The sequence below is a fragment of the Chlamydomonas reinhardtii genome, chromosome 6 (assembly GCF_000002595.2).
Source record: "Chlamydomonas reinhardtii strain CC-503 cw92 mt+ chromosome 6, whole genome shotgun sequence".
NCBI lineage: Eukaryota > Viridiplantae > Chlorophyta > Chlorophyceae > Chlamydomonadales > Chlamydomonadaceae > Chlamydomonas > Chlamydomonas reinhardtii.
Genome location: NC_057009.1, coordinates 6636585 through 6660851, shown reverse-complemented (window position 1 = coordinate 6660851; position 24267 = coordinate 6636585). Strand labels below are relative to the sequence as shown.

General features: G+C 63.8%; 3 protein-coding genes across 3 annotated transcripts; 2 read left to right on the top strand and 1 right to left on the bottom strand.

Moving 5' to 3' along the window:
• The first annotated feature begins 21 nt into the window (after nt 1–21).
• Nucleotides 22–15539, top strand: CHLRE_06g294050v5 (uncharacterized protein). Its single transcript, XM_043063472.1, has 45 exons — nt 22–341; nt 573–703; nt 858–1181; nt 1449–1787; nt 1903–2017; nt 2139–2295; nt 2458–2536; nt 2652–3207; nt 3369–3595; nt 3709–3823; nt 3941–4121; nt 4227–4425; nt 4570–4716; nt 4859–5023; nt 5174–5314; nt 5418–5552; nt 5697–6171; nt 6294–6463; nt 6550–6636; nt 6781–6832; nt 6953–7050; nt 7164–7451; nt 7580–7732; nt 7872–8057; nt 8164–8370; nt 8473–8611; nt 8733–8830; nt 8938–9037; nt 9186–9363; nt 9533–9665; nt 9816–9957; nt 10091–10362; nt 10535–10660; nt 10816–11237; nt 11386–11725; nt 11861–11995; nt 12199–12446; nt 12561–12773; nt 12918–13077; nt 13225–13326; nt 13521–13686; nt 13814–14013; nt 14151–14291; nt 14510–14772; nt 14898–15539. Exons 1-45 carry the CDS (start codon nt 323–325, stop codon nt 15070–15072), a joined length of 8499 nt encoding a protein of 2832 aa, XP_042924178.1. The 5' UTR covers nt 22–322; the 3' UTR covers nt 15073–15539.
• A 1034-nt stretch (nt 15540–16573) lies between these two features.
• CHLRE_06g294000v5 (uncharacterized protein) lies at nt 16574–19803 on the top strand. Its single transcript, XM_001701511.2, has 9 exons — nt 16574–16754; nt 16880–16894; nt 17180–17290; nt 17710–17793; nt 18113–18226; nt 18334–18390; nt 18730–18811; nt 18996–19055; nt 19292–19803. Exons 1-9 carry the CDS (start codon nt 16665–16667, stop codon nt 19375–19377), a joined length of 699 nt encoding a protein of 232 aa, XP_001701563.2. The 5' UTR covers nt 16574–16664; the 3' UTR covers nt 19378–19803.
• Nucleotides 19804–20049: 246 nt separating this feature from the next.
• Nucleotides 20050–24173, bottom strand: CHLRE_06g293950v5 (uncharacterized protein). The gene is made up of 8 exons (XM_001701541.2): nt 23940–24173; nt 23522–23749; nt 23095–23263; nt 22741–22907; nt 22191–22305; nt 21854–22039; nt 21351–21570; nt 20050–21201 (listed from the first exon to the last, which is right to left on the bottom strand). The coding sequence occupies exons 1-8, from the start codon at nt 24077–24079 to the stop codon at nt 20960–20962; spliced, it is 1467 nt and encodes a 488-aa protein (XP_001701593.2). The 5' UTR covers nt 24080–24173; the 3' UTR covers nt 20050–20959.
• Between the last annotated feature and the right edge of the window lie 94 nt (nt 24174–24267).

Genomic DNA, 24267 nt, shown 5'->3' with positions numbered 1-24267 from the left:
GAGTCCAGACCATCGAACCATGGGCAATCCAGCCCAGCACGCAAGGCGCACGACAAGCAGGCGCACATTTTTGACATATCGCTATCTGAACTTATTACTATCGTGACATGTTAAATATGCCTGCCGACAACCCCTGCCCGAGCGCCGGGCTAGCGCACCGGAAATGACAGCTTGTGACAACGCAACTTGTGTGCTCTTAAAATGTATGTTAATGGCTCCATGTTAACAGGCCAATACAACCAATCAGCTAGGGGGCCAGCCCGAGCCTGCAAATTGTGAGGCCCAGCTCGCGGACTTCGCACACCGGCTGGAGGCCACAACGATGAGCCTAAGCACCTCAGGTTTGACTATAAGAGTGCTAGAGCGATGAGTGCCAGCACACAGCCTGCACTCACAGCGGAATGCAATAGGACTGAAATCGTCTGCACTGTGGACTCGACGGCAAGGCGTTTGGCGACCGCTACGGGAACAACTTTACATATTCGGGTGGCAGAGTAGCGCGGGCCTGAGAGGGCCTGTCCCGCCCTGACCGTGGTCCCTCCACGCACCGCCCCTTGCTCATACCACTGCAGACTACATTACTGTGCTGCTGAAGGACGGCCTTGGCGGCCGACGCCAGGCACGTGTCAACTTGCCTGTCAGCAGTTTTTCTGTCTTGCAAGACGAGATTCGGCGCGCGTTCCAGCCTGAGCTGGACCAGCAGGTGCGATGGGCTGCAGCGGCCCCGCGGCTTCCTTCAGGCCACGGAGTAATATGTTGTGGCTGGATGTCTTGGGCGCCTGGGCCAGGGTCTAAGGATAGCAGTGCAATCCATCCAGATTGTGAAAGGCAGCACGCCCCACTGTGTTGGTTTGCAGGAGTTTTACCTTGTCACCAACAACAAGGTGGTCAACTCAGATGCCGTGCTGAGACGGCTGCGGCCGGGTGGGCAGGTGGGCGTGTGCCTGGGCGCCGCACCGCCACGACCGTCATTATCTGCTGCCCCGCCGGCGAGCAGCTTGCCCAGCGGCGCTGGCACTGCCGCCGGGGCTGGCAGTGCGGTGCGCAGCCGGCCTCCAGCTGGGCCCAGCAGACCCGCCACGAGCACGGCAGCGGGCCCGGCCGCGCCGCATGGCACCAGCGAGCGGAAGACGGAGGCGAGCTCGCCCACCGGCAGTCTGGACTACAGGCCGCCGGCAAAGGTGCGCTTCAGGCAGTGGTTGACGCCAGGGCATGCACATGCCACAAACGCATGGGTTGGCAAGGTGGTAACGACGGGTAACGTCCTAATGACCGGCCTGTCGGACAGCAAACAGGTTTGAGACTGTACTTTGGTTGCAACTGGGCCTGCGCAGGGGTTGCGCACAGGTTGGCTTGCGGGAAATGGCAAGGGAAGATGTCAGTAACACAAGAATGATTGTCATGCTGGTTTCATATGATAAGTAGCCGCACCCAAACCTCTTCTGCAGGAGCGCATCAGCTTTATCCCACACCCTAAGACGCTGACCATGGCGGGCGACTACGAATACTTTTCCGCACGGGGGCATCACCCCTTCGCGTTCGCGCTGGCGGAGCTGGTGGACAACGCCCTGAGGGCCACCAAGGGGCAGGCCCAACAGCACCAGAAGCAGCAGGATGCTGACGCGGCGGCTGCCGGCGGCTGCGCCGCTGGTGACGAGCCCGCAGCGGCAACGGGAGTGGCGGCTGAGGAGTCCCGTGGGCAGGCGGCAGCTGCGCCGCGCTCTCGTGACATCACCATCAGCCTCGTCGTCAACGAGCGGAGCAGCGCGGGCCTCATTCGCGTACAGGTGCGTGCCAGGCGCTTTTAGGAACTCCTTGCCGTACGCGCATCACCCTATCATTCCCTTTCTGCAAACCTGCATCCCGGCCCCTGCCACTTGCGTCTCCGCTTGCTCGCTCCAGGACAACGGCCGCGGCATGTCGCCCAAGGAGCTGAGCGACTGGGCCGTCATGAACCTGTCCATGGAGGACCGGGGGCTGCTGCCCAGCGGTGCACAGCATGGCGTAACAACGGCAGGTAAAGGACCAGAATGGCAATGGTCGAGGGGAAGCGGAGACGCTTGCGCTTCTCCTTGGTTTTCCAAACCGTGTTTGCAAGGGGTTCAACTCGAGCCCCCATGCCCCGTCCGTTCCGCCAGGCGGCAGCCGCTACCTCAGCGGTGACCTGTCCTTCTTCGGCGTGGGCTCTAAGAACGCGGCGTTCTTTATGGGCCGCTCCGTTAAGCTGGCAACGCGCACCGCCGGAAGCGAGGCGGTTCACGAACTGCTCATTGCGGGTGCAGAGCTGGAGCGCAGGTGCGGTTACAAGGTGCTCAGTGCTTGATGGTATGACAAAGTAAGCTGGGCCTGATGTGCGTTGTGGCTGGCCCCGTGTTAAGTCGCTGTATCTCCCGCAGCCTTAATCGTGACCTTGACTACCACACTCTTTTAGGCCGCACTCCGTCTGCGCGCCTGCAGGTACAAGGCCGGCGAGGCTGTGTATGAGGAGGACATGGTGCACCGCCAGCCCGGGGACGAATCCACGCTGTCCCAGCAGGTGAGCCTCATGAAATCGCGTCACAACAATTGCGTTGGCACCACGTGAGGGCACGGCTGCGGTGCTTATATGCGATCATCGATGGGCATGCCTTTACCTTACTGCATACACGCAGGAGGCGGCCTTCGGCGTGACACGCTCGTGGATTGCAGAGGAGGTGCCGCCCGCCGCCTCTGCAGACGGCGCGGCTGGCGCCGCCTCCCCATCCTCCTCCGCCCCCGGCCCCTCCTCCGGCTTCCCCTCCTTTACGCGCGTCACCATCACCGACCTCCGGCCCGACGTGCTGGCGCTCATGGCGAATGCCGACAGCGGCGCCGCCGTGTGCCGCGACCTTGCTCACCTCTACCACTATTACCTGCACGGGCCCGCCGGCAACGTGGACGCCGCGCGTGCCGCACCCGGAAAGGACGGCGGCCTAGCTGGCAAGGACGCGGCTGCAGCAGGAGCAGCCGGGGCATCGGGCGGGGGTGTGGGCGGTGGATCGGCTGGTTCTGGCGGACAGCGGGAGCTGCCAGGCGGTGAGGCAATGCCGCACATAGTGGTGGAGTATATGGTGGGCGGGCGGTGCGTGTGGCGGCGGCCGCTGGTGGAGGTGGACGACGACCTGGAGACTCGCTACGTGCGGGCGGCGCAGGCGCGGCTGGAGTTCAGCTTGGATGTGCCGGGCAAGGGTGGGTGCGGGTGCGGGTGCGGGTGCGGGTGCGGGTGCGGGTGCGGGTGCGGGTGCGGGTGCGGGGCGGGGTGCGGGTGCGGGTAGGCGCGGCAGACTGGAATGCGGTGATGCCCTTCATGACCAGGATTCTCCATTGCCCTGCCGCTGTCCCTGATGCAGGCGCTGTGGAGGGAGTGCTGTGGTACTTCCCTTTTGTGAACGGCGCCGAAACCGTGCCTACGGAGCAGGGGGCCGCGGCGTACGGCAGCGGCTGTCCGGGCGGCAGTGGTGGGGGCGCTGGTGGCGGCAAGCCTGGCGGAGGTGCTCCCGGGCCCGGCGTGCTAACCCTGGCGCACGAGTTGCCGACACAAATGACGCTGCACGGGGCAGCGGCACTTGCAACCCAGGTGCGGAGCCTGTACGCCGCTTACTTCTGATGTCCGCTGTCATGTTGCCTCGGTATACTGGTGATCGCCATCATTCGTGCTCTTGAACCGCCCTTTTTCCGCCCGACCTGTAGATGGTCCGAGCGGGTCGTGGCGGTCTGGGCCTTGGCCTGGGCACTCAGGCAGGCCAGCTGCCGGAGCAAATGCAGCGGGCGCTGCTGGACCTGCTTGACTGCGAGGACGGGGCAGGTAGGTGGGAGCACAAGGGGATTGCGGGCGGCATGAGGTAAATGATGGAATGGCAACATTCGGAAACCGAGTGCAACCCACGGTCGCATGTCCTCTGGCCCCCGGAACCAATTTCAGACGCTGGTGGCGACGGTGAGGCCCGCAGCACTGCCCCTCTGTTCGAGACATTCTGGCAAGGCCGCCTCATCCCCGGCAGCGGTCTAGACTCGGTGCCCTTCATCGAGGCGGTGCGGGCCAAGCTGCGCGGCAGCGCCAGCGGCAAGGACTACGTGCCGGACGAGGTGTTCAGGCGGATAAGGTGGGTGGGGATGGGTAACTGCGAAGATCACGCATGTGCAGTACGGTCCTGCCTCCTGCCCAGCTGCCCCATCCCACCTGAGTGGTGCACCGACAACCCACACAGGGGTGCGCTCTTTTTCGGACCCGCCTGGCGCGTCACGCGCAACAAGCTGACGTTCCGGGACCCGCTGCAGCAGCTGCTGGCAGCTGCGACGCCGGGCGACCGCGGCTTGGACCGGCGGCTGCGGGAGTGGCTGCGCGACTGCCACACACGGCTGGACCGCATCATCCGGTTTGAGGGGCCTGCGGACGTAGAGCTCAAGGTGAGCCCTGTAGCGGGTTCGGGGCTGTCCCTCAGGCTCTCACTCCGGCAAGACGCTGCTGCACTTCCTCACCAGAGCTGTCCGCGCGCTGTCCACAAGGGCTGTTGCTTAGCTCAAATGGCCATGTGCGTCTGCCCTGCTCAGGCCCTGGTGCGTAAGGAACTGGGAGAAGCCATGACGGGCTTCAAGTGCGCCAACGACGGCAGCCGCATCATTGTGGCAGGCGACGTGGTGCGACTGGCCACCAAGCCCGCGGCGCTGGGCCGCGTCAAGTACTTTGCTGTGCCGCAGGTGCGGGGCCGTAGGGCTGCTGCGGGGCTGGGGCATACCGGGCGTGGGGGCTCATAGAGCTCAGGAAAGGGAGCTAGGTGCGTGGGCAACAGCCGAATGTGGCAGGTCCCAACATCTCCTTGTGGCCGTGGCATGGTTGCAGGCGGGTGCGGCCGAGGGCGTGTATGCCACGGGCTTCGTGACGTTCGCGGGCGTGCCGGACTTCGTCCACGGCAACGACCATACCTCCACGCTGCCGCTGCGCCGCATCGAGGAAGTGCTGACGCCGGCGGCGGTGGAGGAGTTTGTGACACGCGAGCGGGCCAAGGTAAGCACCAGCAGCACTGGCACACCCCGCGTGGGTGAGCACCACCCATGCCATTCCGCATATCCATGTTTACCATATAGCGGTACCGTACTGCCAGTCATCGCCACATTGCTCTTGGCCTCTCGCCTCGTGCGGCGGATTGCCTTGCAGCTGCCCTCGGCGATCAAGCTGGAGCCGCTGCGCTTGGCTTCGGGCCGGCGGCTGGACATGGCGGTGGGCGAGCCCGTGCCCGAGACCACCGTGGCCATCTGCAACGCGGCCGGCCAGCGCCTCACGCGCACCTTCCTGCAGGTGCGGGCGTCGAGCGACGCAGTGCGTGTAGTAAATCTTCGGATGCAGGAACTCACCTTCACAGGGCGTGCCCTACTACTGAGTCGGGCCCACGTCCATACAGGGCCAGAAGGTGTCCCTGCGGGTGCAGCAGCGCCTGGTGTACCTGGGGCCGCGCCGGCCGTCGGCCTACTGCGCCGGCGGCGAGGGCGATGCAGCCGCTGCGGCGGACGGGGAGGGCAATGCGGACATGCCGCAGGTGGGTGCTGCATTGCGACAGCACGCGCACGTGTGCCGCCCTTGCGGTATTCATGTATTGATGCAGAACAGCAGGTCAATGGGCTGATTGCATAGCTGCTGATATGGCGTCTCAGTCAAATGAGTTTATGGGCACGACACGCAGGGGGACACGGTGATAGCGGGCTCAGGCGCAGCGCCGTCTGCAGCTGCGCCCGCAGCCGCTGAGCCGGCTGCAACAGAAGCAGGAGGCAAACGTGGCCGCAAGCGGCGGAAAAAGAAGGGAGCAGAGGAGGACGACGACGAGGCGGCCGTTCAGGCCGCGCATGGGGCAGCAGACGCAGAAGGCGGAAAGGAGAACCACGCGCCGTCTGCGCCAGGGGCGAAGCGGCCGCGACGCGGCGCGGCAGCATCTGCCGTCGTCGCTGCCGCTGCAGCGGCTGCTGCCAACCCTGCGCCTGCGCAGCCCTCGTCGCAGCCACTGGCCGCAGCCACGGCCCCAGCGGCAACAGAAGGCGGCAGCGGCGGTGTCAGCAGCGGCGCGCGGGGCAGGCCGCTGGCTGATGGTGTGGGCGAGGTGGTGCTCTGTGTAGAGAACAAGACGCCGGTGGACGGGTCGTTCCAGTTCAGCAAGATTGCAGGTGCGGCGGGTGGCCCAGCTAGCACTCCATTACGGTAGCAGCATGCGGCTAGCACAGGCTCGTCAGCAACTCGCAGTCTTACACCACTCCGCCCTCGTGCGCCCTTGCCGGCCGCAACGCAGGCGGCCTGACCCGCGCCGGCACCTTCTTCCTGGAGTACCGCCTGCTGCCGGACCTGCCGCCCGGCTGTGCCACTGACGCCGCCGGCGCCGCCAGTGCAGAGCCCACGCCGCTGTGGTGCCGCAGCGTCATCTACGCCACTGCCGGCCCCGCCGTGCGCTTTGAGCTGCGGGTATGTGATGCGTGTACTCCGGTGTACTCCGATGTACTCCGTGGGTGCCGGCAGGCTAAGTGATTTATTCCCGCCATGCCTTGCAGGGTGAGGCTCGCGCGGTGCTGGCCACCAAGGCGCTCGCGCTGGGCGAGGCTTTGCCGCCGCTGCAAATCACCTGCTACGATGCACAGGTGCGCGGTGGCCGTGCCACTGACCGTTCATCACAGCGCATGCGTAAGCCTGGCAGCCGTTGGATGCGTGGGGTTTGTCATCCCGCTAGCTAGTGTTGCCTTTGGTGAGACAATATCTATCGTGTTTGTAAATACGGCGTGCAGGACAACGAGGTGTCGCCGGCCGACGCAGCGGCGGTGCTGGGCAGCGTGTCAGGTGCGTTGGACTGCCGGCTGCGCCCGCGCATGCTTCCTTGCACATGTATACCGTAAGCTGATCAGTAAGTGATCTCTACTTGTCATGCCTTGAGCCATGGCCTTGTCTCTATCTCTGCAGCAGCCTCAGTAGAGCTGATGCGCCGCAGCGGCGCTGGCGAGGAGCAGGCAGCGGCGTCGCAAACGGCCATCAACGAGCTTAAGCTGGAGTGGCAGGCGGTGAGAGAGTGTGGGACGGGCTCTGACTAATGAATTGTCTGGAGCTTTCGCTGAGTCATCGGTGTGGCACCTTGGAAGAGCGCCTTCCTTGAGCTGTGCATCTTGCTGTGCAGGCCTCTACACCAGAGGCGGTCGTGCTACAGGGCCTTCGCGTGGTCGGCTGCAGCTCGGCCGTGGGCTGCAACGGCGGCATGCGGGCTTTTGGAGGGACCGGGCATGGCACCGGGGCAAACTCCTCACTGCAGAGCGCTGACCAGGCCCGTGGATCTCCCGGCAGCGACCAGCGCGGTACCGGCGCGCAAGGCAGCGGTGTGGGCGGGGTTGAAAACGGCAGCGATACCAACGGGACCAAGGAGTTGGACCTGCAGCTGCGAGTGACGCTGCCCAACATGCCGGCACAGGTGCGGATCTGTGCTCGCACATGGCGTGTCCTTGCCAGAGCCGCATCCCACTTCACACGCGCATATACTGCACTACCCTGTTCCCATGGCCTCACCTCCATCCATCTGACGCCGCTGTCGCCCCACAGACGCTGCCAATTAAGCTACGCCCGGGCGCGCCCGCGGCGCTGCGGCTGCTGCCCGGCCATCCCTTTGCGCCCGCCGGCACCGGCATAGGCTCCATGACAACTCAGCTGCTGCCCGCAGCCGTCATGCACGGCGAGGCCCTGCCTGAATTCCAGGTGCAGCGGTTAGGATGGTCGGGGTTTGCGTTGGAACGGGAGTCGCGGCATCGCCGTGATTACCAACGCCCTCACATTGCTGAGGCCTGTCGACTTCTGCATCTCACGTGGTCATGATTACGCTTGATGCGCTTTGCAGGTGGCAGTGCTGGACGCCTGGGGAAACGCCACCTGCCCCACGCCCGACCTACCCACCCACCTGGAGCTGGAGGGGCCAGTACTGGCGCCCGCCTGCAGCCGCCTTGACGTGGACAGCAGCGGCCGCGCCACGGTGCAGGGCGTGCGCGTGGTGGCACCGGGCGCTGACTACATCGGCGCGCAGCAGGTGTGGTGCCGATTTGTGTGGCAGTGCTTTCAGGCCGCGCTCTGTGGGCATGAGGGCTGCTTCCGGAGGGATTTGCGTGACAGCTTCAGTGGCCTGCTGCTTGCAGGATGTACGGTTGAGCATCCGATGCAGCCCGCGCGGCTGCGGCGCCCGTGCCGCTCTTGAGGCCGCCGAGGCTGCTGCGGCGGCGGCAGTGTCCGAGGGTGCTGGGCCACTGGCGGGCTGCGGCCGGGGCTGGGGCAGCCTAGTGCTGCCGCTGGTGGTGCAGCCATGCACGCAGCCCACGCGGCTGGAACTGCTGCTGGACGGCGAGGTGGGTGGACCGCGAGATTCTGCCGCATAGCCGACTCCTGGTCACATCGTCAAACCTGTTTATAATGTGCTCGATGGCTTATTATGCTACGGTGCCATGCAGCCGCTGCCGGTGGGCCCGGGCTCGGCAGGCGATGGGCACGTGGCGCTGATGGAGGGCGTGGCGGCGGGCAGCCGCGTCACGAGCCTGGCGCTGCGGTTCCTGGACGAGGCGGGGAGGCCCGCCGAATCGGGCTTCAAGGGTGAGGAGTAAGGACGGCATGGGGCTGCAGTGACTGTGACCCGGTGACCGGGCCTGGGTAGGCAGATGCACACATGGTTGGTGCCTCACGCTCGTGCACTTTTCCATGCTGCTGCTTGCAGGCAAGCTTCAGGTGTCGTGGGCCAAGGGCAGCAAGAAGGTGACGGTTTCGGACCCGGACGCAGTTCAGCCGCTGCAGCCGCTGCACGTCAAGGAGCAGGTAAGGCTAGGAGACCGCGGCGCGACCTCCCTTGTTTCTCTCCCCTCCCTCTCCTATCTGCGTCTGCAAGCAAGGACTGACCGTGCATGTCATCCCGTCACGCACAGGCTGGCGGAGAGCCGCAGAGCGCCTGGGTGCGCTTCGTGGGTGACGGCGCGCTGTCTGGCCTGACCCTTGAGGCCTCCCTGGAGCTGGCTGTGGTAGCGGGTGAGCGGCAAGGAGAACACCGAATGCGTCCTTTACAAGCAGCCTGTCGCGTATACCAATCAGCTGCGAGTGACGCAAATTGATCCCAAAGCATGGTCTGTCGGCATCGGGTTCGGAGCTAATGCTATGGCTGGTTGGCACCGCGCAGGTGCGCCCGCGGCCTGGGGCATCTCCGTCCTGGAGTGGTCGGGAGCTGCCAACGGCGGTGGAGACGGCGTGGAGGGCGGACGTGGAGGGCATTCACAGGCCACTGAGAACCTGGGCTGCGTGGCGTGCGGAGCGCCCATCTGCCTGGAGATACAGCCGCACGATGCGCACAGCAACAGGTTCGGACTCCGGAGCCTCCGGTCAATGGCATGGAGGCGCATATGCGCCATTACAGCACCGTATGCAGCCTGTCGCACAGCCAAGCTCACTAAATGGCCGTGGGGAGTAGCTGCCCTGCGCGCCCTACACCTGTTTAAGCCGACCCTGTGCACCGCGCGAACGCCGCAGGTGCACCACATGGACCGGCAGCGCGCCGCGGCCAACCCCCGTCGTGGAGCCGGTGCGGGAGGGAGAGGACGCGAGCGAGGCCACCCTGCTGTACGATGCGGCGGACTGGGTGTGCGGTTGGGAGCTGTCACAGGTGAGGAGCAGTCAGGGTTGGTTAGGGCCTAGGTGGCTGGGGCCTACGGCACATTACGAGTACGGCCTTGCTTCTACGCCATGCCTCTGTACCCTGGCCGACCTCCCCTTCTTGCGCCTGCGTCATCAACCACCCATGCCGATCATGCAGCACTCGGGCTGCGAGGCCTACCACGTGCGGCTGACGCTGGGCGGCACCGCCGGCCCCGTGAAGCTGCTGGTGCGGGACAGCTCGGGGCCGGGCGGCGAGTCGCTACTGCTGCCCGATGCATTGCCGGTGGAGTTGCAGCCAGGTAGGGACATTGGCAAAGACGGCAGCACGTGCTAGCTTTTGAGCCTGCAAACGCGTCTGGGGCCGACGTGCTGGCTTGGCAGTATCAATGGCTTACTCCCGCATGGCTCTCGCCATGGCTTGCTTCGCTACAGGCCGCCCCACCAGCCTCGCGTTCGACGGGCCGCAGCAGCTGCGATGCGGGGCGCGCGGCACCCTGGGCGACCTGTCTGTCCGCGTCACGGACGACTGGGGAAACCTGGTGGAGGGGCTGGCGGCGGCAGGCGGGGGCCGAGGCGGAGGGAAAGGTGGGAAAGGCGGGGACGCCGGGTCCGCGCTGGAGCTGACGCTGCAGACCAGCGCCATTGCGGCGGATGGGTCGGGGAACGCCGCAAAGGTCTCCGTCGCCGGCAGCAACAAGGCAAAGGTGAGTACCAGTGCGCGCTGGCGCGTAGCTGTTGTAAGCCCTGGACCGCATTACGCGCCACGGCACTGCAGCACAGGAGAAGCCTTGCTTAAACAACGCAACACATGGCCAATGCCCCGGTCAAACCCCTATCCGCTCGCCTCGCTGCCGCCGCTACCTGGCGGCACCCCAGGTGATCAAGGGCTGTGCCGTGTTCCGGGACGTGCGCCTGGACGGCGCGCCTGGCACCTCCTACCTGCTGCGGGTGGGGTCGGCCTCACGCAAGGTGGCGCTGAGGGACACCAGCCTGCCCGTGGAGGTGAGCACAAAGGGTGTATGTGTGGGCGCCGGGTTAAGCGCGCGCTTCCACAGTTTCCGCCCGCATTCCGTACATGTCGTTTTTGCCCATTCAACAAACTGCCGACCACCTGACGAACACCTTGCAAAACCCCCTCGCTTTTTGACCGGGGTCAGGTGGTGGCGCAGAACATCGTGCGCCACGTGGCCCTGGCGCCCTGCAGCCTGCCGCAGGAGCCCCTGGAGCCCGGGCTGCCGCTGGAGCTGCAGGTGCAGGTCACAACTGAGGACGGCGCAGCCCTGCCGCCGGACATTGCCACCGCCGGCCTCTCCCTGCGCATCAAGGCACCCTCAGCGGAGGCGGCGGCCGCTGCGCGTGGCGAGGAAGGCGCCGCAGCGGCGATGGCCGCTGCTGGCGAGGGCAGGGGCGGCAGCAGTGCAGCGGCATGCACGTTGGTGCTCCAGCCTCAGCCGCAGGAGGAGGGCTGCAGCCCAGCAAGCGCGGGGCTGTGGCGGTTCGTCACGCCAGGGGCGCTGCTCGTTGCGGGCGAGTACACGGTCACGGCCGAGTATGTAGAGCTGCGTGGAGAGCTGGCCAGGTGCGTCTTTCCAGGATGCGGGTGTCGTTGTACATGCCCCACAGGGCCGGAGGACTGGCGCGTAAGAAACCGGAAGTGCCTTGCCCAAAAAAATGTCCAAAGTCTGGTTGACCACGACCAGATGCTTTCCATGCGCCCGCTCCAACAGGGCTCTTCCGAAGGCGGACCAGACCGTTCGCAGCGTGAGTCATGCGCTGCAGCTGCTGCCGGCCGCGCCCATCACAGCAACTCTGGAGCAGCCGGCCGCCGCCGTGGCGGCATCAGCGTCTCTGGCGGTTACAAACGCCGGCGGCAGCGGCCGTGTGCTGCTGTCGGGGGCGGCAGTACAGCTCCGAGACGAGTACGGTAATGCCGTACAGCTGGACGGCGTCCTTGTACGATGGGTGCTGGACTGGCCGTCGCCAGGCGACGGCGAAGACGGAGAGGCAGCAGCCGCAGCGGAACGGGACGCAGCTCTGGCGGCAGGAGCAGAGCTTCCGTCACTGCAGGTGGGCGCGCCTGGATATTGCATATGAAAGGGGGCAGCTGCCGAGCTGTGTTGGGCTGGGGCACAACGCATTCGAAGCCGTGCCTGTATTGCTGAACGGCAATTTGCAACCAAGGTGCACACACCACTCCCGCAGGGTGGCTCCGCTGACGCGCCCCAGCGGCTGGAGGTTGTGACGGACGGCCGCGGCCGGGCCTTCGTCCGCGAGCTGGCTCTGGAACCCGGCAGCGGCCGTGTAGGCGCCGCACCGGAGGGCACGGACGGGCCACAGGTGACCGGTTGGGTGCTACTGCGCTTCGCTCGTTGGCAGTGGTGGGGTCATACCTGCAAGCGTATCCTTGCCAGGGCCTGGTGGTGTCCATCGCACATCGCCCTCACTTGCTGCAGTACGGGGTACGCTACCATCAGGGGTGCCCCTAGCCCTGGGCTTCGGCTTGACGGCAGGTTTGCTGCTGCTGCTGACATGGCCAACAGGCGCTGCACCTAGAGCTGAGGCTGGAGGTGGCGCTGCGGGCGGACGGCGGAGGCCCCACAGCCGGCGACGCCGAGGCCGAGGCCGACGGCGAGGAGGCGGGCGGCGCCTGGCTGCGGTGCTGGTCGGCGGCTGTGGTGTTCTCAGACGACGCGGCGCGGGCGGCCACGCTGCAGCGGCTGGGTGCGCGGCGAGACGAGTTGATGGCCCTAGTGGCGGAGGCGGAGGCGGCCAAGGAGGAGGCGGATAGGTGCGCGTACTTGTGGGACTTGTGGGCGTTTTGCTACGCGACTCGGGAAGGTGGCTGCTTTAAGCTTGTTGACTCTGGCAACATGCCTGACGCCGGGCCGTTGTGTGCTGGCAGGGCGGTCACATCGGCGAAGCATGCGGCGGCGCAGGCGCAGCAGGGGGTGGAGCGGGCTCGCAGCCGCGCGCAGGGCCACGGGCAGGGTGCGCATGCGGCTGCTGGGTCGGTCAGGAGTGCATCTGAGGCCCGTGAGCTGATGCACAGCCTGGCGGAGCAACAGCGGCGGGCAGAGGAGGCGGCGAGGCAGCGCGGCGATGCCATCAGCGCACGGTGAGTGTGCTGAATGGACAGGTATACAAAGGATGGAAGGGTAGCGGCAGCGTTTCACCTCTGCCCCTACTTACGGCACGGTATCTTGCTGTCATGCATTTGTCACTGGGGCTCCGCCGCACTTGTCATGGGCGCTCTGCACAGGTATGGCGGCAGTGGCAGTGGTCTGGTGCAGGCGCTGAACCGCTGCCTGGCGGCACAGGAGGGCGCCGGCGAGGTGGTGGGCGTGCTAGCGCAGCTGGCCACCGTGGATGAACCCCGCGTGTCCGCGCTTCTGGCAGCGGCCTTCTCCTCCACACTACAGGTGCGCGCAAGGTGCGGCGTGGCGGCGGGCGCGTTCACCTTGCCTCACCACCCTTGCTGCGCCCCGCGGTCTCGTCCAACCTATCCAACCAATCAACGGATGCGCGTTGCGTGTTCCAATGTGTCTTGCCTGGCCGCCGCTCCGCAGATCCTGGTCGTCCGCTCCTACGACTGTATCAAGCGGCTGCGCGGTATGCTGTCCGCCGCGCGCTGCCAAGTGCCGTCCATGCTGGCGCTAGGCATGGCGCAGGTGTGCTGCAGTTACACTTGGCTTGTACATGTAGGGGCGCGCTATCGGTCAGGCGCCCTAAGGAGGGCTGGCAGCCAGGAACAGCCTTGATTGATGGCCTGCAGACTGCTGCTCCATGCCCACCTCTGGGACATATTTCTTTGGGCTCGGGCAGATGACCTCCCTGTCTGCCTGCACTGATCCTACACCCGCAGGCGTTCACGGGCGAGGGCGGCAGCCGGCATTTGGCGGAGGTCATATCCTCCATGCGGGGGGTGGGCGACAAGGCGGTGGCGCTGCAGGCGGCGGCGTGCGCTGGCGCCGACCCGCCCCTGATCATGGCGCTGCCGCACACGCGCGCGCTGGTCAGCATGCCGGCAGGTGTGCGGGCACTGGGCCCAGCTGCGCCACTTCAATTACAGAATGCAACTTCTGACCCTCGACCACGTCCCCGCCGGCACCAATCATGCCATCATCTTCATTGCGCCCCCTCCTTCCACGCTCGCAGACCGCGCCCAGTCCGTCGTGGCCTCGGGCGCCGGCCCCGCCGCGGACGAGTGGCCCGAGGGCTGCCTGGGCTACGCAGTGAACCTGCTGCGGCCGGCGGTGCCCGGCCATCGCGCGGCGCTGTTCTACAGCCAGCTGGGGCGCACGCTACTATTCGAGACACTGGACCAGGCGGCGGCGTACCGCGCATACGTCCTGCAGGTGCGCTGATGTTGGGCCAAGAACGGCGTTGGTCCCACGCGCAAATGCAGCCAGGCTTACTCCGCTCTACACGCCCGGTCGCCCGCCAAACACGTGATACGGTGCTGGCCCATTCCATCCTCCTATTCCTGCTGCAGTCGCTGGGTACGGCGATGGGCGACGTGTACACGCTGGATGGCGGAAAGCTGAGCGGCCGAGGCGTGGTGGTGGGCAGCGGCTTTCGGGTGCTGCCGCTGGAGGAGGCGCCCGTGCGCTTCGGGGCGGGGCAGGGGCAACAGGTAGGTGTGGGCCGGTGGACCAGGGGCGCGATGCACGGGGTCACCGGATGCGCCGCGTGGCTGTGCTGATGAGGGCCCAGAGCGCATGTATGTTCCTGGTTACGGTACTGAAGGATTTAGAAGCGATATGGCAGCGTCGCTTCTCGTGCACGCACCTTGCAATGCTCGCGCGCACATAGCCACGTGTGTGTCTCGACTGTGAACGTTGGCATTCGCAGGCGGCCCTGGCAAAGCAGCTGGCGGACAAGGTGGTAGAGGTTGAGGCGCTGGCGGTGGCGCTGGATGCGGCGGAGGCCGCAGCGGGGGCCTCTGGCGAGGCAGAGGTGGCCGCGGAGACGGCGGCGGCTCAGCTGGCAGGCGTCACTGTGGAGGTCGCGGTCGAGCTGCAGCACATTGAGTCTGAGATTACCCGCCTTGCTGGCAGGCAGCAGCAGGCAGCAGACGGCGGCGGTGGGCGGCGAGCTGGGCGGTCGAACAAAAGGTGCGCAAGATTGATTAATTGGGGAATGAGAGGACGGCAGATAGCTGGTACGGTAAAGGAGATCACGCTGGGCACTCCTTCCTGACGTTCTGCTGATTGCCCCACCATTTGGTTCGCTTGCGCAGGAGACGTGAAGGAGCGGCCACGCAGGGACGGCGGGAACGGGAGCGGGACGTGGATGCGGAAGTGGAGGAAGGTGCTGAGGCGCCGCCGCAGCCGAGCACAGGGGAGGCAGAGGACAACGGCAACGTTGGCGTTGGTGGTGGGAAGCGGCAACGGGGCAGGAGGAACCAGTGTTAGACCGCGTCATGGGCCACCTTGCAGTAGGCTGCGTATGCATGCTGATACAGGCACGAGCACCTAGTTTGACACTTGACAGTATAAGTTGCCTGCTGATCGCAGATTCATTTACTATCCACGTACATACTTCATACGTCTGGTGTTACAGACCTTGGTGACATAGCTCAGGGCTTTAAATCATGCTGTGCCTGGTGCCCATGTCCCGATGCGGGCTCTTGGTGACTGTGTGGCTCTTGTGGGTTTGAGCTTGGCTGGGGGTAATGTGTGGAGCGTTGGGAAAGATGGGGAACGGCAACCACAGGGCAGACCTTATCTGTTTGGGCCAGAAATGGGTCGCTCGCTGCTCCCTTCTGGATATTGATGTTGCATTTATATGTCGTGTGTGGCTTAGTGCTTCACCGTATTGAGTCTATTCCGGTCGTGACATCGCCCGCCGAATCCAGGGATACCTGTAATACGGTACTTACGCGCGCCCGCATCCTCACAGCAATACCGTGGGTGCCTGTTAGGCAGTTATGATGATGGATTCATGGCAAGTGTTGCTATTCTCGCACGTCGGTAACTAACTGCCTGAGGCCTGCGCCTGCTTTGCGCCCTGGTGATGCCCCAAGCCAGCAGGAATAGCCGAATAGGCAGGACCGCAGGAGCAGGATAGGCGCGACGCAGTGGCAGTGTCAGGCATTCACACTAGCTTTCATTTCTATGTTCATCGAGATCAATATTGACAGCGAGCAGTGCCAGTACCGCCGCCAGGCCGGCCAGACGTGGCTGTACTGCCCCGTCACTTTCACGTACCCGCGCCCCAGAAGCATCTGCGCCCTGCTCAACATTTAGCCCCGCCAGGCCCGCCTCCACCACACAAAGGTAAGATACGACAGGTGGTGGTAGATGGCGGCGCGGAACCTGGTGGCGGCGGCACAATGCATACTGGCCGCGGCACAAACCCTGGAGGCGGCACAACTCCTGATGCCGGCGGCACAAACCCTGGAGGTGGCACAACTCCTGATAGCGGCGGGACAGCGGCGTGGATGCTGTTCATGTGGGCGATACATACAATGATAACAAGACGTGATCGTCGTTGACACGGGAGTCCGTACGGAGCACCGCGGGAACCGCATGTCATTCGGGAAGAGACTAGTGGCCTGTGAACACCTTGACGGTATTTCAGGCCTGGCGAGGCGCCGTGTACACTTGGACATGCTGCCGTATGATGAAGGCCTGCACGTGCTGTCTCCGCATGCTGGGCTGTGATGTGTGGCAAGCCTGGGCAAGCAATTGTGCCGCGCACCGGCACGCCTTTACCGGAAGCGATGGGTAACTCGAGAGGCTACGGTGTTTTGCGTGCGTGCTGTCACATGTGTTACCGGTTCTCGCTAACGCGGCTCTTTTTAGTTCGCTACAGTTCGCTACCTGTGGGATGAGGCAGCGCACATGATGTGCTCACTTCACACCCCGATGCCAAGACTACGAGCAACCAACCTTTCTACACAAGAATCACACCCCTCAGAGGCCTGTTCTATTAAGACTTGCAGTTTCATTTAAAGGCGCCCGAAGCTTGCTGAGGTCACAAAGGCTCTCCGACGTAATCCAAAATGGCTCTTACGAAGGTCTCGTTTGGCGCTGCCGGCATCCCTGGCTATGAGATCGGCGACAAGAGCCTACCTGCAGTGATTTTGATTCAGGTGAGCCTTGAACTGGCCTCAGATACGAAGCGTCGCGCAGGGTTTAACGCCCGCAAACGATTCACAGCTGCTGCGCTGCGCTCGCTCGCCTCACGACTGCTGCCCCGCATGCGCTGCCATCACAGGAGTGGTGGGGCGTGGTGAGTGCTAGCGGCCGGCGGGCTGGACTGGTAACAAATGCTCGGGTGGCCACCATCGTGCCACCGCTCTGAGTGTACTGCGCTACGCTGCATTGCGAACTTTGGTTTAACCTTCCACCGGGTCGTGGGTGATGGCGAAGTGGGGTACAATGGATCACTTGGCAAGCTGTGCTGCGGCACTGGGGTCCGCGTGGCGTGTTGCAAAACTCGCACCCTGAACCGCCGTTTGGGTTCGGTCCCTGCAACTTCCACGCTCCGCCCATTCACGTTCACCCCGCTCCCCAGACCGAAATCATTAAGTACCAGGCCGAGCAGCTAAGCAAGCAGGGCTTCCGCTGCCTCATCCCCGACCTTTACAAGGGCAAGATCGGCGTGGACGCCGAGGAGGCCTCACACGTAAGCGGCGGGGTTGGAGCCGTCTGGGACGGGATGCCTGCAGGAACCCGATGCCTCCCTGGGACCGGACGCTTGCTAGTGCGCTGTGCATTTGGTCGAGACAGCACACACACGGGTCAGGGCCGTTGCTGGGCCTGGCTTCTGGTTGAGCCATGCCACGTGTATGGTTGCACGGCATGCCTAGCACATCTACCTCTACTTCTGCGCCCCTCTGGCCCTAAACCCACACCCGCTTCCCGCTCAAAACACTCGCTCACACGCTGCCCCGCCGTTGCTCTCCCCGCGCCAATCATCGCGCCCCTCCCCCCGGCCCCTTGGTTGCCCTGCTCCGTTGCAAGCACTGCGCCCCCTTCTTTCTGCCATCTCATGGGATGACGGAAGCAACCCCTCCCCCCTCGGTGCCCCACCCCCGCCCCCAGCTGATGAACAACCTGGACTTTAAGAACGCGGTGGACGAGCTGAAGCAGGCCGTGGACTACCTCCAGGCCACCGGCTCGCCCAAGGTGGGGGCACCTCGTGTGTCCGGCCAGCCTGGGCCAGCACGGGAGGGGCACGCCTCCTGAGAGGAGTCCCACGGAGGAGTCCCTTGTTGTAATGTCGCACGCATGCGCGGCATGAAGCCATGGTCACCAGAAGAATGCAGTGGGACTGCATACCGTATGCGAATTTCGCGTTTGTGGTGGGGGCCGTGCGAACATACTGTGAACCCCTCGCGCATGCTTTTCCTGCCGCGGCTGATGTGGAGTTATGCTCAGCTCCGCGCCATTAATTCACGATCTGAGTTGCCCGGCGTGGATTGTGCTGCATGCATGCATGCTGTAGGTGGGCGCCACGGGCTTCTGCATGGGCGGCGCGCTCGCCTTCTGCGCCGCGCAGCACGCGGGTGTGGCCGCGGCCGCGCCCTTCTACGGCACCCCCAACCCGGCCATCTGCCAGGTGCGGCTGCGCACAGTGCTGGTGCATTTGCAATGGAAGTTGCCTACGGCTCGGCGAGGCCTGGCAAGCGAGTAGTGGCACTGACCACACTGGCGTCACGCTTGCAGGTGGAGAAGATCACCGTGCCGGTGGAGGCACACTTCGGTCTGCTGGACGCGGTTCAGGTGAGCTGTTGGAAGACGAACTCGTGTCAAGCGGGGAGATGGCACACAAGCGATGGGCTCCCCGCGTTGCCGGCGAACCCATCGTGTCAGGACTCATGAGTCATGACCAATTTATTTGCCACTGAAGGGACCGCGCTAAGCCCAAAGCTGCCGGCGGTGTCTGCCACCCACGAAATTCTGTGTGAGCCACCCACGCAACGGTCTGTGCCTGTGACAGTTGCGTGGGCACCGGCACCGGCACATAGGAAGTTGCGTGGGCGCAGGCACAGACGCTGCCATGCCGGTTACCTGCCACAAGCCATTGGGTCCGATTTGCGGGTGCTGCGCGGCTGCGTGCAGGGTTTCTCGGACCCCGCCACCGCCAAGGCGCACGAGGAGAAGATGAAGGCCGCAGGCGTGCCCGCCACCTTCTTCTTCTATGGTAAGGCCTGACTCCCCGGCCTGGCCCTGCCGTAGTATAAGTTGCCGTACCTTCCGTGTCCTCACTTGTGCGTATCTCTTGTCTGCATATGGCAATCTGCGTTGCTAGCTGTCTTAACGGCATCCGTATTCCTGACCTCTATCCTGCTGCCTGCTCCATGCATGGATATGACCACTGCGCGCAGATACCGCTGGCCACGGCTTCATGAACGCACTGGTGCCCGATGGCCCCGAGGCGCTGAAGAGTGAGTTGCAGCGTCCACCTTGCCAGTTTCACTCGTCGTATGTGACTGCGTTTCTGATGGCCGTGTTGTTACGGTGCCTGCGAGCAATCATTGTGACAACGCAAACGGCCAACACCCGCAACACAGCACCAATGTGTCCACCCCGGAACCTGGCCTGCTTGGATCTAGGGTCATCTAGGCGCAATGCCCTTCATGCTTGCTGTGCTTATCTATGGTATGAATTACTGCACACACAGAGCACGGCTACCCTGTGCCCGGCGATGAGGAGCTGAAGACGGCGTTTGACCGCCTTGTGGCACTGTTCAAGAAGCACCTGGCGTAAATACGGTAAATGTGATGAGCGTGCGAGCAGCCTCTTTCTTGTCGTTCGCATAATGAGAGGTTAAGGCATGCTATGTGCATTAGCAAAGGAGAGGCATGCCATACGGCATACGGCGTGCAACATGCATCGTACAGTGTATGAGAGGAGTGTGAACAAACATGCAACTCGGAAGACGGTGTGCATGAGCGGTTGCTCGAGAGGATGGGATTGATTATATGCTTGGTAACGCTGACAAAAAATGGGCGGTCTGCCATTGTATCTGAAGGATGACTCAGGGTATTCATCCCCTCGATCCTGAAGTGGGGGCGTGCCAGCAATCCTTGCTGCAAGCCATTCCAGACTCCGCCGCGAGCGATACCCACCCTCTACAAGGCCCATGGGCCTGTAGGTTGGGCACGCATGGCACATGTAAATGAGCTGCAATGAACTACGCCAGGGCTTGCATCTTCCAGGGGTAGGCCCAGGGTAGACCGCCGCCGCTGGCGAGAAGGCCAGAAGGGCCCAAACCACTTTCTCGCCCACAGCATCCAGGGGCCCGAAATGCCCAGTTTCTTTTAATGTTCCGGGGGGCTCCGCCTCCACCCTCCTAAACGGGAAGGGGTACCTGGCGGGATTTGGGGAGCCTCTGTAGCCCCACGCGGCGAGAATTCCACCCCCGGAAATGCCTGATCTTTCTCGTTATTGGGGCCCGTTTCTTGTCACTTACCGGAAGATATTAGCCCTGGACTTGTTTGCGACTTGCTGGCCAGTGGCAACCCAGAAAGCACCGCAATTGCTTGCAGAACAGAGTACATGCGTGTGGGCGGATGTATGGAGGAGTCGCAAAGAGGAGAACATGTGAGCGTGTTACCCCGTGGCGCAACAGACCAGAGGCTTCACGCGCCCATGACGCGGACTGCACTTCACCACGCCACACTGTGCCCGCTCCGTCAGCACTGCAGTTCATGTCCTCCTTCATCTACGCGCGTGGCGCAACAGACCAGCACAGTAGGCGTCGGACAGCAAAGAATTCTTGTTGTTGTCCCGTCACAAGGGTCTAACGATAAATGTATCCCACTGCCCGCAACTCCAAGTCACACCCAAAAATGCAATCACTGCACTGGCTTCAGCCGACCGCTGCCTCGCCCTGCCAACCACAAGCCTGGCCTCCATACTACCTGCACGTCCCTCTGCACACTCGCCGCACCGCCCCCCGACCTACGTCACCTAGTTCTATGGTACACGGCCGCCGCCTGCCCGCGCCAACTCTTTGGCCCCCTGGTGCCACACCCGCCCATGCGCATCTCCTTGCGTGCCCGCACCTCGCCACACCACTGGACTGCCAAATCAACACGCCCTAGACGCTGGCGTGTGGCTTCAGTACACGCAAACCACCCGACAGCTGCCGCATTGAACCAGACCAACACCTATCCGTTGCCTTGCCGGCGGTGCCGGCTGCCCGGCATATACACCCCAGATTCGCTCCGCCGACGTTGCAGCTGCGCAGGCCCCCGTCCGCGCTCATACTGCACTCCCCACCCGATTCGCCCGCTCAAGCCACAAACAACTGTCCGTAACAACTCCTCCCAGCAGCTATGGCCGCTTACTTGGCCTCGGCGGCAGGCACGGTGAAGCCCGGCATGGGGAAGCGGCTCGCCCAGGCCTCAACACGCGAGCGGATGTCGGCGATCGCGGGGTTGCCCTCTAGCCCCTTGATGAAATCCTTGAGCGCCTTGCCAGTGGTGCCCTGCACCTGCTTGCACACCTCCAGCACCTCGTGCAGGAACTCCGCCACCTCTGTCCAGTCGCCCTCCGTCAGGCCGCGAGAGGTCATGGCGGGCGTGCCTGAAGAAGCAGCACGTGCACGCAACAAGCAACTATTTCAGCGCACTGCAATCTTACACCGTATCCATACAATGACACAGCCCTAACATGCATGCTACAGAGCAGGAATGGGCCGCATGTCGAACTACTGCGCGGGGCCGAGCACTCACCAATGCGCACGCCGCCGGGGTTCATGGCGGACAGGTCGCCCACCACCGCGTTCTTGTTTAGCGTGATGTGGCACAGGTCGCACGCCTTCTCCATCTTGCTGCCAGTCACGCCCTCGGGGCGCAGGTCCCACAGGATGAGGTGGTTGTCGGTGCCGTCCGTCACCAGCTTGTAGCCCTTCTTCATCAGCGCGTCCGCCAGCGAGCGGCAGTTGTGCACAACCTGCGCCAGGACGCAACCAGACCTGTCAGGAACGAGCCGCTTCGGCCATAGCTGTATTCGTGCTGGCGTTGCGCCCCCCACAGCCTCCGAGCCCTAGACACCTGGCCGGCAGCTGTTGGCCTGTGCACTCCCGTGCTGCGCTTCCCCGCACCACCCGCGCGGGCCGGGCACTCTCCTCACGCCATCCACTACGCAGCCACACCCGCCCTTGTCTGCACGCAGCCGCCTTATATCGAATCCGCAGCCTCCCTCCTCCCGCTCCTTCCCCCAGAGGCCCGCGCACCTGCTCCGAGTACTGCCTGAACTCGGGCGTGGCCACGTACTTGAGCGCCACCGCCAGCGCGCCGATCTGGTGGTTGTGCGGGCCGCCCTGCAGCGAGGGGAACACCGCGAAGTTGATCTTGTCCTCGAAGTCGTACGCGGCGCCCTCCGTCTCGCCCTTGAGCAGGCGGTCAACGGGCTTGACACCCTGCGGAGGAGGATGCAGAAGAAAAGTGAGTGGTCGGGTTATGGCTAAACAGGCGGCTGGAGGCTGGAATGAAACTGCAACAGGACGTCAAGGAGGATAGGAGCGTGACCCGCCGTTATGACAGGCTAGCAGCCGCTTGTTTGCAACGCACCCGGCGGAAGAAGATCATGCCGGCGCGGGGGCCGCGCAGGGACTTGTGGGTGGTGGTGGTCACGATGTCCGCGTACTTGAAGGGAGTCGTCAGCGTGCCCGCGGCGACCAGGCCACTACATGCAGCATAGGACAAGAGGCACCCTTAAAAGCTGTCGGTCGTGTAACAAGGCATGTGCTCGTTTACTGTTCCATTTCGCGTTGCCATCCACCATTTCCCAGCGCCTGGTCAACCCATGCAATCGCTGTGCTCCACTCCCGCCTCCGCTGTAACCGTACACAATTGGGTGTTCCGCCGGGCCCCGCATTGACCATTTTCCAGCGCCTGGTCAGCCCATGTAATCGCTGTGCTCCACTCCCGCTTGCGCCTTGCCGCTGTACCTATCACCCAGCGCCGCCCCTTCGTTCACCACCGGCACGTCTTTGTCTTCATCCCTCGAACCCAATCCTGCTGCAACCACCCCCGCAACCGCCCTCCGCGACCACCCCCGCAACCGCCCACACCCGCAACCGCCCACACCCGCCCGCCCGCCCACTTCCGCGCCGCCCACCTGATGTGTGCCATGTCCACCATCAGCAGCGCGCCGACCTTGTCCGCAATCTCGCGGAAGCGCGCATAGTCCCAGTCGCGGGGGTAGGCGGAGGCGCCGCAGATGATCATCTTCGGCCGGTACTCCATCGCCTTCTCCTCCAGCTTGTCCATGTCCACAAGGCCGGTCTGCGTGAAGAGCATACCGACGCGGAGGCTCGAACATAATGCTATACAGCGCAGGAGGTCGCAGGCATGCGGCTGACGGCGGCGCGCCGGCGCAAGCCGCAGATGTGCTGCAACAACACCGCCACCACCGCCCTCCGGGCCCCCGTGATTAAGAGGACGCGCAGGCTGCTCCCGCGACACTACGCACCTGGGGGTTCAGCTTGTAGGGCAGCGACTCGAAGAAGATCGAGGTGGCGCTGATCTTCTTGCCCTGGGTGTAGTAGCCGTGGGTCAGGTGGCCGCCGGAGGGCAGGTCCAGGCCCATGATGCGGTCGTGCGGGTTCAGCAGCGCCGTATACACGGCGAAGTTGGCGGGGCTGCGAGGGAAAGGAGGGCAGGGGCCACACGTGTGTATGTAAGGATGCGGATCAGTCACGGGAGGACGATAAGATTGCGCGGCCGGGGTTGGCTGTGGCTGAGGAGCGGCAGGAGCAGTGGTGCCCAGGGATGGTCCTTGCCACTGTCTGCGCATCCACGCTTGATATTAGGAATCTGGCACTGCTTCCAGTGCCTTGCCGACAATCACTGCTTCATTGCCGATAGGTTGGACCGCCGAGTCCTGCCGAGACACGTACCTGCCCGAGTAAGGCTGCACGTTGACACCCCACTCCTCCGGGCTGACGTGAAAGGCCTCCAGCGCGCGCTTCTTGCACAGCAGCTCAATCTTATCGATGTTCTCGTTACCACCGTAGTAACGAGCGCCGGGCTGGCCCTCTGAGTACTTGTTGGTCAGGCAGGAGCCCAGCGCCTCCATGACTGGGAGCGACGTGAAGTTCTCAGAAGCAATCAGCTCGATACCCTTCCTGTATAGCAAAATCACGTCACGCCGGGAGTCGTGGCAGCGGGCCGGGACACGTCAAAGCCAGGCCGCGCCAAAAGGCCACCGCGACGGCGACCAAGATCATTTGATCCCTTTCATCACCCAATTATGCATATGGGTGACTGCAATGAGCAGCGGGGTCTAATTACGCCCAACTCGACCACGGAACTGACCACTGTCGCGCCTTCTCATCCTCGATCAGCGCGAAGACCTCAGGGTCCGCGACAGCCAGACGTGTGTGGGCCTCCGGAAAGACCGCTGTCATCGCAGGGGTAACAAAGCCGCTGGCGTGGCCGTTCTGCTGGCCGACCATTGTTTCAAGCTTTGACAACTGTTGCACAAGGGAAAGAGGGGCTGTTGGTCAGGCGGCAGTGCTGTGTGTGTTCTTGTAAGGACGAGTGAGGAATTATGGGGTCATACGGCTTCGGGCCTGGCTTTGAGGGGAGAAAATGCTGTCAAGCCCCTCAAGCACCATTCCACACGACAATTATGGTTTTTTGC

What these genes read in the sequence shown, in the direction of transcription:
- CHLRE_06g294000v5 (XM_001701511.2), top strand. Translation starts at nt 16,665, where the DNA reads ATGGCTCTTACGAAGGTCTCGTTTGGCGCTGCCGGCATCCCTGGCTAT. An exon ending in AGGCCACCGGCTCGCCCAAG is followed by an intron (nt 17,794 to 18,112) that starts GTGGGGGCACCT and finishes TGCATGCTGTAG; the next exon opens with GTGGGCGCCACGGGCTTCTG. An exon ending in TGGCCCCGAGGCGCTGAAGA is followed by an intron (nt 19,056 to 19,291) that starts GTGAGTTGCAGC and finishes CTGCACACACAG; the next exon opens with AGCACGGCTACCCTGTGCCC.
- CHLRE_06g293950v5 (XM_001701541.2), bottom strand. Translation starts at nt 24,079, where the DNA reads ATGGTCGGCCAGCAGAACGGCCACGCCAGCGGCTTTGTTACCCCTGCG. An exon ending in GCATGATCTTCTTCCGCCGG is followed by an intron (nt 22,040 to 22,190) that starts GTGCGTTGCAAA and finishes CCTCCTCCGCAG; the next exon opens with GGTGTCAAGCCCGTTGACCG. An exon ending in TCAGGCAGTACTCGGAGCAG is followed by an intron (nt 21,571 to 21,853) that starts GTGCGCGGGCCT and finishes GTCCTGGCGCAG; the next exon opens with GTTGTGCACAACTGCCGCTC.
- CHLRE_06g294050v5 (XM_043063472.1), top strand. An exon ending in GCCGGTGGAGTTGCAGCCAG is followed by an intron (nt 9,958 to 10,090) that starts GTAGGGACATTG and finishes GCTTCGCTACAG; the next exon opens with GCCGCCCCACCAGCCTCGCG. An exon ending in GGCGATGCCATCAGCGCACG is followed by an intron (nt 12,774 to 12,917) that starts GTGAGTGTGCTG and finishes CGCTCTGCACAG; the next exon opens with GTATGGCGGCAGTGGCAGTG.